This window comes from Cynara cardunculus (assembly GCF_001531365.2).
Source record: "Cynara cardunculus var. scolymus isolate 2C chromosome LG 17, CcrdV1, whole genome shotgun sequence".
Classification (NCBI taxonomy): Eukaryota; Viridiplantae; Streptophyta; class Magnoliopsida; order Asterales; family Asteraceae; genus Cynara; species Cynara cardunculus.
This window is the reverse complement of record NC_037544.1, coordinates 37186534-37205576: the sequence shown is the minus strand read 5'-3', so window position 1 is coordinate 37205576 and position 19043 is coordinate 37186534. Positions and strand designations below refer to the sequence as shown.

The 19043-nt window shown below is 36.0% G+C and overlaps 3 protein-coding genes and 1 non-coding gene across 4 annotated transcripts; 1 reads left to right on the top strand and 3 right to left on the bottom strand.

Annotated features, from left to right (window-relative positions):
* Window positions 1-439: 439 nt before the first annotated feature.
* On the top strand, window positions 440-2239 carry LOC112500620 (ectonucleotide pyrophosphatase/phosphodiesterase family member 3-like). The gene has a single exon (XM_025104142.1). The coding sequence runs from the start codon at window positions 564-566 to the stop codon at window positions 2025-2027; it is 1464 nt and encodes a 487-aa protein (XP_024959910.1). The 5' UTR covers window positions 440-563; the 3' UTR covers window positions 2028-2239.
* A 1829-nt stretch (window positions 2240-4068) lies between these two features.
* Window positions 4069-4149, bottom strand: TRNAL-AAG. Its single transcript has one exon. It is a non-coding gene; the product is annotated as a tRNA-Leu (tRNA).
* A 5469-nt stretch (window positions 4150-9618) lies between these two features.
* LOC112500046 lies at window positions 9619-10176 on the bottom strand. Its single transcript, XM_025103305.1, has one exon. It carries the CDS (start codon window positions 10174-10176, stop codon window positions 9619-9621), a length of 558 nt encoding a protein of 185 aa, XP_024959073.1.
* Window positions 10177-16432: 6256 nt separating this feature from the next.
* On the bottom strand, window positions 16433-17467 carry LOC112500952 (cytidine deaminase 1-like). Its single transcript, XM_025104575.1, has one exon. The coding sequence runs from the start codon at window positions 17455-17457 to the stop codon at window positions 16537-16539; it is 921 nt and encodes a 306-aa protein (XP_024960343.1). The 5' UTR covers window positions 17458-17467; the 3' UTR covers window positions 16433-16536.
* Between the last annotated feature and the right edge of the window lie 1576 nt (window positions 17468-19043).

Here is a 19043-nt window from a genome sequence, read left to right as displayed (position 1 = left end):
ATTTTCTATTAGTCTATTAAGGTTCGTAATCGTTAAACAATATTTGTAACCATTATTCTGTATAATTTGTATTCTTGCTTATTTATTTAGTGTTTTGACAATGTTTTATTTTTTATTTCTAAATAACAAAATTTTAATATTTTAGGAAGCGGGTACCCGGAACCGGAACTGGTTCCCGGCGGTTCCGGTTCCGGTTCCAAAAATTTAAGAACCGCTCTAACCGGTTCCGGTTCCAATATCTCAAGAACCGCCAGTTCCGGTTCCGGTTCTGGTTCTTGCCAAAAAAGACGGGTACCCGCCTATGCCCGCACCTACTAAAATATACATTGAATCTGAATCCCACAGTTTCCGAGTTTACAAGTATCTTGTACTTGTAATGCTTGTTTTGGAAGATTCCCCATCCCACTCCGTCTTCAATCCCTTCTCATCCCCAATCGATCAATCACAACCCACATATCAAAATCCCCCAATTTCATAACTTTATCAAGATTTCTTCCAATTTCAAAACCCTTTCAAGAATTTACCCAAATTGTTCTTATTTCTGATAAAAGAATTCGACGCAAATGGGATTAGATTCGTTGAAACCCTCGCCGGTGCCGATCGCCGACGAACTCCCACCGAATCAATCCACTTCGCTTCTCTCTTCCGCCACCACGACCGCCGCCGCCGCCACAAAACCCTCCGCCACCACCGTACTCATCTTCTCCCTCCTCCTCACCACCTGCATCGCGCTCTCAGCCGCGTTCGCCTTCGCCTTCCTCTTCTTCTCCTCCGCCGCCGTGAAACCCTCTAACCTCCACCACTCCTCCACCGCTCTTCAAATCGCACGGCCACTCGCGAAACTCACTCATCCCGTCGTGATCTTGATTTCATCAGATGGGTTCCGATTTGGGTACCAATTCAAAACCCCAACACCCAACATTCATCGACTGATCAACAATGGAACCGAAGCTGAAACCGGATTGATCTCCGTTTTTCCGACGTTGACTTTCCCAAATCATTACTCCATTGTCACCGGACTATACCCAGCTTACCATGGAATCATAAACAACAAATTCGTTGATCCAATTACTGGCGACGCTTTCACCATGAGCAGCCATGAACCCAAATGGTGGTTAGGCGAACCCATTTGGGAAACCATCGCGAACCACGGTCTCAAAGCGGCTACATATTTCTGGCCTGGGTCCGAAGTCAAAAAGGGTTCTTGGGATTGCCCTGAACACTTCTGTGCACATTATAACGAATCGGTTCCGTTTGAAGAACGTGTCGATACCGTCTTGAATTACTTCGATTTGCCAAATGACGAAATCCCGGTTTTCATGACATTATACTTTGAAGACCCAGATCATCAAGGTCATATAGTTGGCCCTGATGATCCTCAAATCACTGAAGCTGTTGGAAACATTGATGGGTTGATTGGAAGATTGATCAAAGGTTTGGAAAACCGCGGGGTTTTCGAAGATGTTACGATAATTATGGTGGGTGATCACGGAATGGTTGGTACTTGTGATCAAAAACTGATCATTTTAGATGATTTAGCTTCTTGGATCAAGATTCCGGCGGAATGGGTCCAATCCCTTACTCCGGTTCTTTCGATTCGTCCGCCTTCGGATCAATCGGTTTCCGAAATCGTGGCGAAGATGAACGAAGGTTTGAGGTCGGGGAAGGTCAAGAATGGCGATAAATTGAAAGTTTACCGTAAAGAAGATCTTCCCGAAAGACTACATTATTCGGGAAGCGATAGGATCCCTCCGATCATCGGGTTACTCGAAGAAGGGTTTAAGATCGAGCAGACGGTGTCGAACAAAGCCGAATGCGGCGGAGCCCACGGGTACGATAACGCGTTTTTCTCGATGAGAACGATATTTATCGGCCATGGACCTCAGTTCGCTAGAGGTAGAAAGGTACCATCGTTTGAGAATGTTCAAATCTACAACTTGATTACATCAATTCTTGACATAAATGGAGCTACCAACAATGGTTCGTCATCGTTTGCAAAAACTATGCTTTTGCCTCATCATCATTGACTTCATTTTCATGTTGGAGTTTATGCATTTTCTTGATCTAGAGGCAATGGTGTTTGGTTCTTCTTAGTTGAGGTTAATAAACCCTAAACCCTAAACCTTAAACCCTAAAGTGATCCCTTAATTTGTGTTGGAAGCATGAATGAACGAGACTTTTTATGTAAGTTAGTATGATTATTTGAGTTTGTTTAAATTGTCTATTTTATCCGTTAAAAGATTTTAGTGTTGAATTTATATAATCTCATATATATATATACATATTCATTATTATTACGAAATTTACATCTAAATCATATTATTAACATTTACTTAAACGAAAGTCAGGAAAAGTATTTAACACATTTAAATACTATTAGAATACATAATGTGTGAGATGTGAGGATTGATTTGGTAAGAATTGATTGAGTAGTTATCGATTAAGGTTAATTGATTGAGAAACACGGTTGTTGAGAGTTTGAAGAACAATAAGAGGCAAATAAGAGGTTGATTTACTTCTTACCAAATAAGAGGACAATAAAACATGAGTGCCATCTGAAAATTTATAAAAAACAAATACAAGGCTTTGAGCTTTTTTAGTTGTTAGGCATCATTTATTTATAAATTATAAAGTTATAAACCACTATTTATCGTGTAAAAAGGGAGATTTGAATCATTTATCATTTTTAATTCCATGTACATTCATGAATTGTATTTTAAAAAAGAATTGATCTAGTGCATCTCGATGCATTTTATTAGTGTTGATATTCAATTAGAATTGACCCAAAAGGTAAAAATCTCGTGTTACGTTTCTCAGCATAATTTTCCTTCTCATCGGAACCCAACCGTATAAATATTTTTCACAAAATCATCATTAATATGTTGGCTAAATTTAATGTTTTTGTCTATTTGAGGATCAGTGTCCAAGTATTTTATCCTAAGTTTTTGTAGAAACATAATAAAAATTTGGAATTAAAAAAACAAAAATTAAGAAATTAATACAAATGGGAATTCAAACCAATTCCCCTAAGAGAAACCTGTGTTGTTATTGTATTTCAAGTAATCTATGAATGCATCCAACAAAATTATATGGTGACATGGCATAGTGGTAAACGCTTGGGCATGACATAGTCATGAACCCGAGTTCGAGTCCTGGGAGGGGAGTGTTGGCGACATTTAAGTGAGGCCATGTTTAGCCTCTAAATTTGCCGGAGATTAGTCGAGCTTTGGCCCGGACACCCTTACAACAAAAAAAAATTATACGGTGACACATTTCACGACCCTAAATGTCCTTACACTACAACGAGAGAACGAAACAGTGCCTTGTGCCACCGTATACGTCATAGTAGGTCGGTCCCTGCATAACAGTCATTGAAAAATACAAACCAATCAATAAAAACCGACTTGCCTAATTGGCAAAAAAAAAAAAAAAACCGGGAATGCCAACAGAATTATGCTATAATTTTTCTATAATAAAGTATGAAAATCAAAATATTTAAAAAAAATCATTAAACTCCAACAATTACTTTATTTTAACAATTATAACATTAACCATATTAATAAAATATTAAATACATCTAATATAATATTTTATGTCTGTCCTACACATTTAATTTCGGTAATTTTTATTGGTGGAAAATAATTAAAATAGTATTTTTTTTCTTCTATAGAGTTTTAGAGATTTATCTAAATTTAGAGATTTTTACGTTATCTCTATTCTTTTCTCTATTTTAACATATCATTTAACACAACTATAAAAAGTTCCTATTTCAAAATATATATATCTTAACGTAGTTGCTGGAGATACTCTTATTTGATTCAGGGACTGTTCGGTTCGTTTTCTATTACTGAAATAAATATTGATAAATTGAAACAACATGAAAGGAAATCGAAATTTAAGGTCAGGTTTAGCAGGTCGTACTGTCTGTCCATGAACAGTTCAGGTATACCCTAAAAATAAACTTTCAAAATATTAAATACAATAATAATAAAATAACCTTCTAAAATATTAAAGAAAAATAAAAATATATTTTCAAAATATTAAAAGAGGAAAAATTGAAAATGAAATTGTTGAGAGTGGGATTTGAACCCACGCCCTTTCGGACCAGAACCTTAATCTGGCGCCTTAGACCAACTCGGCCATCTCAACCGATGTTCTTTTCAATAATATTTTCCTTTTAAATTCCTTCGATATAAACCCATTGCTACCATCCTCCTACTAATCGGTGTGCAAATTGAGCGAGCTCCGGACAGCAAGGCAACCCAATCGGATTTGACGGTTTCTCCATCTCGTCGCCGGTTAGTCTCTCATCTTTTCCTCGATTTTCATGTTATAATATACTAAACTGGGAAAACATAATTTTGAGTGTAATAATCTGTTGAATTTTTTCACGATAATTCCGTGTGTGGATACTCAAAACATAATTTTTGAGTGTAATAATCATTTTGCAGAAATCAATTTCTTTTACTGGAATTTGTTGGAGTGGATTTTGCCCCATTTTTGTTTTGTTCTTCCTGCTGATTGTCATCTATGCCAACCACCTGTTTGTATAAATTCCTCATCGAGTTTTGGCTGTTTTTCCAGTCTCTCATTCAAGATGTTGAATACCAACATTATAATTCATTAACCCAATTTAAAAAAAGCGTTACATTTTGATGTCCACTGATTTGATTTCCAACTGCAATTTCATTTAATGCCTTTCTTGAACGAATATGATTGGAGATCCCCACTAAGATTTTGTATGTTTGGTTGTTGGATCTTTGATTTTGGCACCAAGATGAGATTTTGAAGTTCTGTTGCTTTAACACAAAGGAAAAATGTAATTGGAACCCATGAATTGAAGAACATAACATAGTGAAAATAGAACACAAATGTACCTTAAATTCTATCATAATATTGTTTTTTACACATGTTTTGCAGCATCGTTTAGTCGTATTCAAGATCCTCTCGGAATCTTTTTCTAGATTTCAAGAAAGTTACCATAATGTACAGTGAAAGATGGGTCTATAAATCAGGAATGATCGTATTAAATAAAATGAAAACGTAAAAAAAAAGTAGTTAGCTTTATGTTTGGAGATTTCTAAGACAATCTCCGGTGACCCCTTGAACCCATTCATTAAAACTTTTGACCTCAGCATTCTCGACGTTCGCCTCCTTGAAACAGTCGTTACACGTGTCGACATCTGTTGAAACCGCGCTAATGTCAAAATTGGCCTTGGGTAAATTTGCTTTGTTGATACTTTCAATGCCACTTTTAGCATCACCAATGGCATCACTAATGTTTTCATCACACTGAGTGAGGCACTTTACTGTCGGTTGTGGTGTCTTGGAGTTCGCCAATCGTTTCTTGATTTCTGTGTTGAATGCAACCAGTTTTTGTTCCATTGCTTGCAGTTGTTTGGATGCAACCTTAGCCCCTTCGCTCGGTGTTGCAACCATTGTCTTTTTTACCCCAATAGAAGGCAATAGATTGAAAAGGTGAGAGAGAGCGCTGGGGCTGGTGGAGGGGGTGGCGGCAGCCGGTTTAGGTGAAGGGTTTGGGGTAGGGGAAGACGTTTCTTTAGCATATAACATAGAGAATAAGAGGACAAAAATGGAAATAAGAGTTAAAGTCTGCTTGGTAAGAGCCATTGTCTCTGATATGTGATTATAATASAGACAATGGGGATGAAATATGGGAGATGATGGTTATTTGGGAGGGGTATTTAATACTCCTAAGGATTGGTAATTCATGATTGTAAATAAACTTTCTAAAAATGGAAATTCTATGGTTAATAGTATGAGGTTGAGGATCTCCATATTCGATACCATGAAAAAGGAAATATAAATAAATAGACAAGATTATCCGTAAATTTAGTTTATTTGAATTTATGGTCAATGTTAATTAAATATGAATTTACTATCCCGTCAAGGATGTCCACGCGATAAGACTCGCAGTTGATGGTGTGTCCATCTCGTCACCAATTAGTCTCTCGTTTGTCTTTTGATCTTTATGTTATACTACTAAATATGGAAAACATAATTTTGGTTGTAATTATTTGTTGAATTTTCACAGGAATTCCATAAGTGTGTCTCGTGAATGAAACCCGTTTGCTGGAAATAAATCAACATTTTCCACCCAAATTTGTTGGATTCAACAGATAATTGTAATCAATTATGAAATTGCAGTTGGAGTTTAAGCAGTTAACGTGGACAATTGCAGAACTTGCCGTGGAGACTGGGATTTGAAATTGCGGTTATCACAATGGTAAACCGGTGGTATAGCGGTAAAAGTTTAGGACTGTGGAATCGAGTAGGAATCGAACAGGATTATGGAATCGTTTTGGACTTTGGGATCGATGACCAAAGTGTTGGACTGTGAAACCGTGGGATCGATAAGCCCACACAAAACTAAGAGTTTAAATAGCCCACACAAAACAAAAGCCCACCCATAATGGAACCCGTTTAGATATAAAAAAGGTCCAAAACAGTCTCCGGATGGGTATTTCATTAGTTTTGATAAATGCCTTTTTGTAACCGCTCGCTACTTATTTTCAGCAATCATTTCTATTTAATGGAGAGTTATTCTTGGCATTAATATAGGATCAATTACAATTCTCTAGGTTTAAAAATGTAACAATTTCTGCCAAAATCGGGATGGAGATTTGAGATTATCCTTGAGTTAATTTCGTAATACTCATGCAGATCTCGGTCCAAAGTATAACTCAAGGAATTCGTGTGCTTAGTGGTGCTCAAAAACCCGACCAACCCGATCAACCCAACGCGAAATGACCCAACCCGAAGCAACCCGATGTCTAATCGAGTTGTAAAATTGTCAAACCGTAGGTATTGGGTTGATATTGGGTTACTATTATTTCAACCCAACTCAACCCGATGAACCCGATATCATTTTATTTCTTGGATTTAATATGGTTGTTGAATTTTTATTAGTATATATATTAGACAATTACACTATCATGTATGTTTTTCATATACATATATTTTTAATCTATTCATATCTCTATATAACTCATTCATATATATGTCCAGTAACTGTGAACATATATATGTAAATTGAGAAAATTAACTGAATGTGATACATGTAAAAAAAAGGATAAGTTGTATTAAATGGTTGATGATGAAAAAGAAATTATGAGTAGAGAAATAACATATTCAAGGTTAGAATAATATTTTAATATATAAAAGTATCAACCCGACTAACCCGACCAACCCGACTAACCCGTACGGATTGGGTTGGGTTGCACTTTGGTTTGGGTTGGGTTGGGTTAAGATTTTTCCAAACCGCAAGCATTGGGTTGGGTTGTTCAAATGTCTTCAACCCGATCAACCCAACCCATGAGCACCGCTACGTGTGCTCATACAATCTCATATTATATACAAGATCTTCACTCACTGTTTTCTTACTCTAGACACGAATTTTCCTAACTTGATCTATGTCATCAAGTTGTGTTCTTGATTGTGTGGTCGAGAAACTGAATCTCCCATTGAGAGTTCGTATTTTTTGCTCTATCTGTTGGTTATGGTTCTTTTTCATTTCCTTTCTCTAAATTACTTCTTTTTTGGCTAATCGTGGGTATCCAAGCCAGCTTAATGGGACCAACTAAAGCCTAGGCGACCATAAACAGTCTGGAGTCATCGCAGTGAACCTCCATGAACACAAAAGTTCTAGCAATGTCTGAATTCGAACCTGGGGAAGATGAGATTTCCACTAAATTACGTTGCGGCTTATTCTGTACTCTTTCGTGCAAAAAGTCCCTTCTTCAATGCTTATTTGCCCATAACGATTTTGTTCTCTAATCAACATCAAGACCAAACTGATATTGCTAGATTACCCATTCTTTAATGGTTTTGATAAGCCCGATCTGTTATTTTATCTTTACTTTCTTATAAAGCATTCGGTTAAAAAATTCTTAGATACATAATACTAAGTACCCAGTATTGTTTTTTAATGTATGAATTATTAAAAACCCATAAAGTACAACCATCTTTTTGTATGATAATTGTGGTGTTCGAACTAACTTGCATTAAGCTCATTTAGGGGTTGTTTGCTTGTAACTTAATGAGCTTATGATCTGATAATTGTGGGTGTTCGCTTAGCCATAAAGATTGTTTCTTTACAGCTCAATCATTAAGCCAAACTGGCCATGAAATAGCGAGGGCCCCTCATTTGTCCCCATTAAACCACATCAACCAAATTAATACGAGAAATGCCTTAACAATAATCATAACCACTCTCTTTGCCTTCCTCAAACCCATCTGTCTCTAGTTTCTCAAACAGACATTTATTCAGACCGACAACTTAACCCATTCAGGGCTTAACAGGAAAAAAAAGTAAAGAGACCCCTAATCGTATTAGGCATTAAAAGTACAACCATTTGTTTTGACGTGCTTGGATTTCTATAAATTCTTTTCTTTTCCCTTGAAACGTTTAGTTGTGAATGCTTTTTAAAGATGTGGGACACACCGATAGGACTTAAAGTCATCGGACACAAAGGGAAGTGAGTTTATCGTTTAAATAAACGTATATTCTTAAAACATAAATGTTTTGACGGAATCGTGAGCCCGTTACAGAATTTTTGAATGACAACATTGGAATCAAAATAATATCAAGGATTTTTGTTTGTGTATGTCAACTTTGTGATGGTGATTGCATGTATATCTTACACTTCACATGTGATGGTCTTTTGTTTACAATGTTGAACAGACTTGAGATCATGTGAGACAAAATTGTTTTTGTGACACGATTTTTACAATTGAAACTTCACATCAAAGCATTGTGAAAGTAACCTTCACAGTGTTTTTGCTGTAAAGATTCGTTTTTTTACCACTTCACAAGTATAAAAATCGTGTCTCACGTGAACCCAACCCGTGTTGAACATATTCGAAATAGTCATTCGTCTACAAACACTTTTGACCGTTGAAGTCCAAGCTTAAACCAATCGGGTACCACCCTTGTGGTTATAATTTTTATTTATCGTTTCATGCGTTTAGCTCGGTTGGCAAAAGGGCTACGTGACTTTGTCCAAATATAAAATAGGTTCTGGGTTCGATCCTAGACATTCCGCTGACCTCAGCTGCTAAGTGACTCAAAACATGCTCATCAGATTGGTGTCTTTTAAAGCAGGTTTCAAATGGAGACGGTTTATGTTGACGGTAATCAAGTTTTTGTTCAAGTAATGTTTTATTAAAAATTTATCAAATTATAGATTTGTTTTTACTTTTATATATGGGGGTAAAATAGTCAATTTAATAAGCAAATTAAGAAACCATTATAAATGTTTAAATAAATAAATAAATCAACATGTGAAGCATTGTATGTTATTTTAATATGTTTTACAATAAAATCACAAATGCTATAATTGAAATAGCATACAACAATATTTAATTTAGAGTTAATTACATTTTTGGTCCCTAACATTTACTAGTTTTTATGGTTTTTGTCCCTCCAACTTCATTTGTTACAAATTTGTCTCCGATATTTGTATTTTGTCTCCTCCATTAACAAATTGTTATATTTTTCTGTTAACTCTAATTAAATTGGTGCAAAAAATTCTAAATTATGCGTTGATAAATCAAGAATGATCGTATTAAATAAAAAAAATGTAAAAAAAAAAATAGTTAGACTATTTGGAGATTTCGATAGCAATCTCCGATGACCCCTTGAACCCATTCATCAAAACTTTTGACCTCAGCATCCTCGACGTTCGTCTCCTTGAAACAGTCGTGGCACGTGGCGATATCTCTTGAAACGGCGTTAATGTCAAAATAGGCCTTGGTTATGTTTGCTTTGTCGATGCTTTCGATGCTGGTTCTAGCATCACCAATGGCAGCACTAAAGTTTTCATCACACTTAATGAGGCACTTTCTTGTCGGTTGTGGTGTCTTGGGGTCCGCCAATCGGTACTTGATGTCTACGCTGAATGCAACCAATTTTTGTTCCACTGCTTGCAGTTGTTTGGATGCAACCTTAGCCCCTTTGGTCGGTGTTGCAACCACTGCCTTTTTTACCCCAATAGAAGGCAATAGATTGAAAAGGTGAGAGAGAGCGCTGGGGCTGGCGGCAGCCGGTTTAGGTGAAGGGTTTGGGGTAGGGGAAGACGTTTCTTTAGCATATAACATAGAGAATAAGAGGACAAAAATGGAAATAAGAGTTAAAGTCTGCTTGGTAAGAGCCATTGTCTCTGATATGTGATTATAATACAGACAATGGGGATGAAATATGGGAGATGATGGTTTATTTGGGAGGGGTATTTAATACTCCTAACGGTTGGTAATTCATGATTGTAAATAAACTTTCTAAAAATGGAAATTCTATGGTTAACAGTATGAGGTTAAGGTTCTCTCTATTCGATACCATAAAAACGAAATAAAAATAAATATATAAGATTTTCCGTAAATTTAGTTTATCTGAATTTATGGTCAACGTTAATTAAATGTGAATTTATCCCGTCACGATTGTCCACGCGATAAGACTCGCAGTTGATGGTGTGTCCATCTCGTCACCAATTAGTCTCTCGTTTCTCGTTTGATTTTTATGTTATAATACTAAACAGGGAAAACATAATTTAGATTGTAATTATCTGTTGAGTTTTCACAGAAATACCGTAAGCGTGTCTCGTGAATGAAAACCATTTACTGAAAATAAATCAACATTTTTCACTCAAATTTGTTGGATTCAACAGATAGTTATAATCAATTATGAAATTGCAGTTGGAGTTTAAGCAGTTAACGTGGACGATTGTGGAACTCGCCGTGGAGACTGTGATTTGAAATTACGGTTATCACAATGGTAAACCGGTGGTATACAATCAAAATTCCAACAATTTGGGAGTGAAACAGAAACCCAGAAACCGAAACCGTTACCTGATAGTAAGTGTTAGGGGGCCGTTTATCAAAAATTTACCCGGTAAGTGCTTACTAATAAAATTTAACACTATCATTTACTTACCATGTAAGATTTTAAACCACTAAAAAACATCATATGCAACAATTTACCTGGCAAACGCTTACCATTTACCGGATAAGACTCTTGGTCTTTGTCCGGGTAAGATTCTTGGTCCATATCATATTAATCCAATAAGATAATATGACTTGGTAAACGCTTACCTGAATAATCGTTTGGTAAACGGTTCCTTAGTGTTTAGAAGTAGAAGCAATCAAAGATTATCAAAAGAAGGAATGGATAAAAGCACAATTGAACAGGACTCTGGAATCGAGTAGGAATCGAACAGGACTACGAAATCATTTTGGACTTTAGGATCGATAACTAAAGTTTTGGACTGTGAAACCGTGGGATCAATAAGCCCATACAAAACTAAGAGTCTAAATAACCCACCCATAATGGAACCCGTCTAAATATAAAAAAAGGTCCAAAACAGCCCCAAAAGAAAATTCGGTAATTGCGGGCGCTATTTACAGTATCGCTATAATGTACCGCTATTTTGTGTACCACCGCTAACCGCTATAGCATGCAAATTGCATAGATTGGAGTCCAAAGACGATCGAAGACTAGATGAGAGACCAACAGGTGACGAGATAGAGACACTGATCAAACTCTGACTTTTATCATGAAATCATGTGGAGATATGTGACGGGATGATTTCATATTAGATAACATTGACCGTAAATTCAAATAAAACTAAATTTAAGATATATATTTTTTTTATTGGTGATTTAGGTGGTTTAGTGTGTTCAGCTAGCGGATGAACACATCAGCATTCAACTAGTTGAGGATTTGCCACTGAGGTTCAGCTAGTTGAATGTTTGCCACCGAGGGTCCGCTAGTGTTCATTTAGCTGATGGTTTGCCAGTGATGTTCAACCAGTGTTAAAAAAGGCGTGTCATGGTGTAAGACGCGCCTCTGCCGTTACAAAACGGATCATAGCGTTTCTGTAAGGTGTGACTCACGCCATGGCGTCACGTTTTTTGTAACACGTTATTGTTTCCTTAAAAAAAATATTATTTTTAGTTTTTTGTCTTTTGTGTTTTTACACTTTTAATTTTAGATTTTACATTTTTATAGTTCTAACTAATCACATCACTCACAGTTTCGCAAATTCATAAACGTTACAGACTCACGGTTAAATTAAGTTTTGAAATTACTTTTCTAAGTTTCTATTTTAAATATTTAATTAAAAAACCTATTTTTATAATAATAATCTATATGATTTTTCTTCTTCTAATATAAAAAGTTTTGGTCCCATATTTTGGTTGTGCCATGGGGGGTTCCGAGACCAGAACCTCCCCAGATCGAATTAGAGCTCACTCCGCCTGCCCTCTCGTCCATAACCTAGCCAGAAGCTCTCAAGCGAATCGCTACGCTTCGCTTCTTTCTAGGAGGAAGAGGATAGACTCGTGAACCCGACACACCCACTGCACGATCCTTTGAGCCTCCCATTGCTTCGTACGAGACAGAAAAAAAAAAGAAATCTAAAAAAATCCCGGAATCTAGGAATGAATGGGGATCCGATCTCTACGCATTTCATCGCTCCACCGAAAATTTTGTACATTTTTTAATACCATTATCTGATTAGATAATATATAGAAAACATATATCTACATATGTATGTAATTCTATATATGACATAAAAATTTGTCACCTATTATCACACCTTGAAAAACTCTATGTCGTCGTTGTGGCGTGTAAGGCTTGAAACTTGACCTCGCCGCCACACGCCTTTTTGAACCTTGGTTTCAACTAGTTGATGATGCTTTACCGCTCAGCTAGTTGTTGATGCTCCAGTCTCTCGATGGGTATTTCATTAGTTTTGATAACTGCCTTTTTGTAATTGCTCGCTACTTATTTTCAGCAATCATTTTTCATTTAATGAAAAGTTATTCTTGGCATTAACATAGGATCAGTTACAATTCTCTAGGTTTAAAAAGGTAACAATTTCTGCCAAAATCGGGATGGAGATTTGAGATTACCCTTGAGTTAATTTCGTAAAACTCATGCAGATCTCGGTCTAAAGTATAACTCAAGGAATTCGTGTGCTCATACAATCTCATATTATATCCAAGTTCTTCACTCATTGTTTTCTTACTATACACACGAATTTCCCTAACCCGATCTATGTCATCAAGTTGTGTTCTTCACTGTGTGGCCGAGAAACTGAATCTCCCTTTAAGGTTTCGTATTTTTACCTCTATTTATTGGTTACCGTTCTTTTTCATTTCCTTTCTCTAAGTTACTTCTTTTTTGAGTAATCGTGGGTATCCAAGCCAGCTTAATGGGACCGACTAATGCCTAAGTGACCATAAATGGTCTGAAGTCATCGCAGGTGAACTTCCATGGACACAAGGGTTCTAGTAGTGTCTGGATTCGAACCTGGGGAAGATGGGATTTCCATTAAATTACGTTGCGGCTTATTATGTACTCTTTCGTTCAAAAAGTCCCCCCTTCAATGCTTATTTGTCCATAAAGATTTTGTTTTCTAATCAACGTCAGGACCAAATTTGATATTGCTAGATTACCCATTCTTTAATGGTTTTGATAAGCCTGATTTGTATCCTTACTATCTTATAAAGCATTCTGTTAAACAGTTCTTAAATACATCATATTAAGTATCAAGTATTGTTTTTTAACGTATGAATTATTAAAAACTCACAAGTACAACCATCTTTTTGTATGATAATTATGGGTGTTCGAACTAGCTTGCATTCAACTCATTTAGGGGTTGTTGACTTACAACTTAATGGGCTTAATGGTATTATAATTGTGGGTGTTCGCTTAGCTATATAAGACTGTTTCTTTACGGCTCAATCATTAAGCCAAAATGGCTATGAAATAAGCGAGGGCCCCTCACTTGTCCCCATTAAGCCATATCAACCAAATTAATACGAGAAATGCCTTAAAAATAATCATAATCTCTCTCCTTGCCTTCCTCAAACCCATCGGTCTCTAGTCCCTCAAAAAAGACATTTATTCAAACAGACAACTTAACTCATTCAGGGCTTAATGGGAAAAAAGTAAAGAGACCCCTAATCTTATTAGGCATTAAAAGTACAACCATTTGTTTTGACGTTGCTTGGATTTCTATAAAAAAAAATTCCTTGAAACGTTTAGTTGTGAAGGCTTTTTAAAGATGTGGGACACACCAATAGGACTTAAAGTCATCGGACACGAAGGGAATCAGTGAGTTTATCGTTTAAATAAACGTATATTCCTGAAACATAAATGTTTTGACGGAATCGTGAGCCGATTATGTATGTCAACTTTGTGATGGTGATTGTATTTATATATTACATTTCGCTTGTGATGATGTTTTGTTTACAATGTTGAACAGACTTTGGATCATGTGAGACAATAATGTTTTCGTGAGACACAATTATTACACTTGAAACTTCGCAGCAAAACACTGTGAAGGTAACCTTCACAGTGTTTTTGCTGTGAAGATTCGGCTTTTCTTTTACCTTCAACGCATTTTGTTGTAAAGTTTGAAGTGTAAAAATCGTGTCTCACGAAAACAGCTTTGTCTCACGTGAACCCAACCCATGTTGAACATATTCGAAATAGTCATTCGTCTAACATGTATCTATTAATAAGAGTACCTCTAACAGGTATGCTATATTTCTCTCTTTTCTCTCCTGTTTTTCTCTATCTTAGAGAGGAATTTAGCATAACTGTTGTAGCAAACTTTTCTCAAATCTGAGAAAATTTTAAAATAACATAACTGTTAGAGATTCTTTAAGGGAAAATGATTTTTCACAACCGAATCATAATACTAATTTGCTTATCCACCCTATTCTTACGATCTACATAAGATAAATCCAACTATGTGTTTTTTCTTAACCACAAGAGTGATGTCTGATTGGTTTGAACTTGGGTAAAGATCAAAAAAATGTCTGAAAGTCTCAGGTTCAAATCCAATGAGGATAAAATCTCTTTGTGGCCACAGAGGTTCAAATACGGTGACTTCGGTCTACCTGCAAAACAAGTGGTCGCCCTAAAATTATTCCGCTTACATAACAAATTGGATATCAAGGTTAATAAAAAAAAAAACTATATGTTTTATTTGGTAAAACCTTAAAACATGCTCTTAAAATTGGTGTCTTAAGGGTGGTGCCCAATTGGTTTGAGCTTGAGCTCTAAAGGTCAAAAGTGTCTAAAGGTCTCAGCTTCAAATCCAAGAAGGAATAAAAATCCCTTTATGGTCACGGAGGTTCAAATGCGGTGACTTCGGACCATCCGAGAAGCGGTTGGTCGCCCTGGGATTAGTCGGCTTGCATAGCAGATTGGATATCCAGGTTATCAAATATTCAATATCTTTTAAATTTAAATCAAATCAAATTTTGCTTGATCCTACACCCCTACTCCATTTCTTCTCATCTTTTCAAGATCACAATTATCAAGAGAAATAAAGCATCCATCATGTTCTTTTTTTTGGCAATTCATACCAGAAGTGCTATTTGCACTTTATTTGATGTTAAAAGCACGTCATATCATGTATTGAAAATATAAAAAGAGAATTTCGATGTTAACTACTTAGTGACACATTTACCAAAGGAAATGAGTGTAATTAACCTACCTCAATTCATATTCCCAACAATCAAGATTTCACAGGTGAAACCCGAGTGTTATGATCCTTGCCTTTCGAAAAAGATTTCTTGAACATCGTCTACTGTATTCTTCTTACCCTAAAACTTTCTGCTTCTTCTCGTGTTTTGTTTTAAACGAAAAAGAAAACAAGAAAACGAACTATGGGAACTCAAACGAGATCAAGATTTTAAGAAGCAATGATTATTTGGATAGAGGGTACGTTCTAAGAATGTGTGCACGGAAAACGAAGTATGCAAGGTATTTTTCTTGTCAGTGAAGAAAAGAGATGTTTTTTCATTGCAGTGGAGGGTAGATGAGGAAAAGGGTGTCGGTGATCATGGTAAGCACTGTCCCTCTCTCTTACATACTCATGTCAAATATGCGGTCAATACCAATAAGAACCTCTTATATGGTAAGAGGTGGTATGAGGTAAGTAACAATACCTAATAAAACACTGGGTCGAAGAAAATTTCAGCATTCTTTGTGAGCACCCATTCACCAACTGTTGAAACCTTCTAAATAATATGTATACAGCTAAAGATGCACAAAAATACCCAAGCCTGAAATCCTGCTTGAGCCAGGCCTCAAAGACCAACCAGGCCAAAATTTTGGTCCCGACCTGAAAACCCTAAAAGCTTGGCTTGGGAAAACCGGTATGCGCCTATTTCAACTCCGAAACACAGCTCAACCCATGCCTAAAGAAACCCGGATGTTTTTTTCTCATTGAAAACAAGCTTAGAAGATCCTGATACAAATCCGAAAAAGTCGAGCTTTGTACATATCTATATACAACTCATACCCATATATAAAACACGATTGTTAGTGGAAGGAACAAAAATGCAAACATTAGTCTCAAATTCGTAATTAAATGAAATTTATCGACAAAATTACGAATAATTTAATTTAATTTTTAAATTAATAATAGCATTAGATATCCAATAAAACGAAAAACTTGAGGAACAATTTGAGTCACAAATTTCCAATTGATTTGGATCAAATCAAACACAATGAAAAACTCTAAAATCACATTTTGGTGAAATATATTTCATCATCAACCTCGCCGTATCCTCCTGCCTCACCGGCGCTCCTCCCTTCTCCACCATCACCGCCGCCACTATCCTCTCATATCCGCCACCGCCGGCCACCATATAAGCCACCAACGCCGCCTGTACCGGCATCATGCTCGGATTATACGCTGCAGACTCCATATACGAGCCCTTGTACACTTTCCCTTCACAATCCATCAATGCAACACCAGATGGACAATTACTGTACGGTGCGTGTGATCGACGGGCCGCCTCTAACGCCTCCGTCTTCAAAGCTTCTTCGTTCGTATCAATCAATTCGCAATTTCCGTTTGACAAATTCGGTGTGATTCCGTTTTGGATGATCGATGAATCGTGTTTAAGAGATAATTGATTGTCGTGTTTCTCGAGAATTAGAGGCGTTTCCTGATCTAATAAATCAAAAGGACCAAAAGGATTTGGTAAGATCGATGAAATAGGTTTGTAATCGGGATTTTCTTCAGGTTGATCGGTGATTACGATCTGAGTTTCTGAGATATTCCGGAGTTCTTGTAGGAATTGCCGGCAATGGCCACACGGAGCCGCCGAGACGGCGATGTGCAGTAGCTTAGGGCCACCGCCGTGGGCGGCAAGGTTGGTAATAAGGAACTGTTCAGCGTGGATGGAGTGGTGGAGTGGAAGGCCAGGGAACTCGATGTTGCAGCCGAAAAAGATCCGGCCATCGGAACCTAATCCGACGGCACCGACGGCGAAATTGGAGATCGGTGTACGAGCGAGATCTTGAGCTGATTTAACGAGAGATGGGAGGAGTTGAGGGAGGCTGAGACCTTTAGATCTAGCCATTGATTCAGCCTCTGAAGCTGTGATTATGTATTTCGACGGTGGTTGATTCATCTTGAGTTTCTCCGGTGGCGGTGGGCGGTGCTCCGTTAGTTTGGGAGTGGATGAGAGGGGAGGGGAGTGGAGATAGGATGGAAGAAGGGATATAAATAGGGTAAAGCGGTGTGGTAGATGTGCATGAAGCAGTTGTACTGTACAAGTGGATGATGCATATGAAGATTGATTTGGATCCCAATAATCGTGATTGGTTAGGATACAGATTCCTATATAATATTAATGTTTTCGGTCAAATATATATATATATTTTTTAAATTTATCAAAATAATCATCTCCTTATAATAATTAATGGGCCATTTACTTGTAAAATTTAACACTATTACTTATTTATCGGGTAAGACTTTTGTCTACCAAAATGACATTGTATGCAACAATTTACCCAATAAGCATTTATCATAATAAGTCGTCGCCCTCATTTATCAGGTAAGACTCTTGATCCTTGTCTCGTTCTTACCGGGTAAGATTCTTAGTCCTTACCATATTCATCCGGTAAGGTAATGTGACCTGATAAACACTTACCTGGGTAAACGTTTGGTAAACAGCTCCTTACTTTTTAGCTATTTTTCAATCGAAAATTAAGTTTAGCAAATAGTTTATGTAAATTTCTTACGCATTTAAGTAGTATTGTACATGACTGGACAAAACAAGTGTTTGTCTGGTGTTGGATATGATTAAAACTGGACAAGTTGTTTTTAAAAGTTATTTGATGATTTTTTAAATCATATAATAGTTATATTAATATAAATAAAGTAATTTTACACATTTGGCCTTCACATAGTGCTAGCTCGAAACCCTAGGTTTTTAGATAGATAATAATTCGTAAATATGGACCAAACTCTTAAAAATCATTCTTTATGCATAAAGTATTGTGTATTAATATACATTACTTAAAATTTAAGATTACAAGTAAATTGTATGCAAGTACAACTTATTAAAACTTCATTTTTTTTATTTGTATAATTAACTACATATAAACATAAATAAATACAAAATAAATCTCTCATTTTAAATATAAAAAATCTAAAATATAATTAGGATAATTATTGAGTTCTAACAAAATTATTATCTTTATAAAAAAATATTATCTTTATAAAAAATTGTTAAGCCGGAAAATTAATATCAATATACTTTTAAAAAAATTTATGATGCCTTCAAATTTATTTTTATTCAAAAGTAAAAACATTATCTTTTTCAAAATCACATAAACATTATTATATCAACATAGACGAAAAATAAAATGAAACATTAAAATGAAGATGTATCTCGCAGCATTACGCGAGTACCCTTCTAGTAGTTCTTAGCTCCATCTATTTAAAAGTCTATTAAACCTAAATAAATATTTTATTTTATCTATACTATCTTATAAAAAATTTGGCTAAATCTCTTAAAAACTCTTAAGCCCGTTCATCCCTAAACGATTTCATCTCTATCCGATTTCATCTCATATCTGAATTCGTGTAACTAACTGCAGATAAACACAATCAAATACAGGATAAACATCTCATTTTAAAATATAAAAAATATAAAATATAATTAGTATAATCATTAAATTCTAACAGAATACTTAATTATTATTTTTATAA

What these genes read in the sequence shown, in the direction of transcription:
- LOC112500620 (XM_025104142.1), top strand. Translation starts at nt 564, where the DNA reads ATGGGATTAGATTCGTTGAAACCCTCGCCGGTGCCGATCGCCGACGAA.
- LOC112500046 (XM_025103305.1), bottom strand. Translation starts at nt 10,176, where the DNA reads ATGGCTCTTACCAAGCAGACTTTAACTCTTATTTCCATTTTTGTCCTC.
- LOC112500952 (XM_025104575.1), bottom strand. Translation starts at nt 17,457, where the DNA reads ATGAATCAACCACCGTCGAAATACATAATCACAGCTTCAGAGGCTGAA.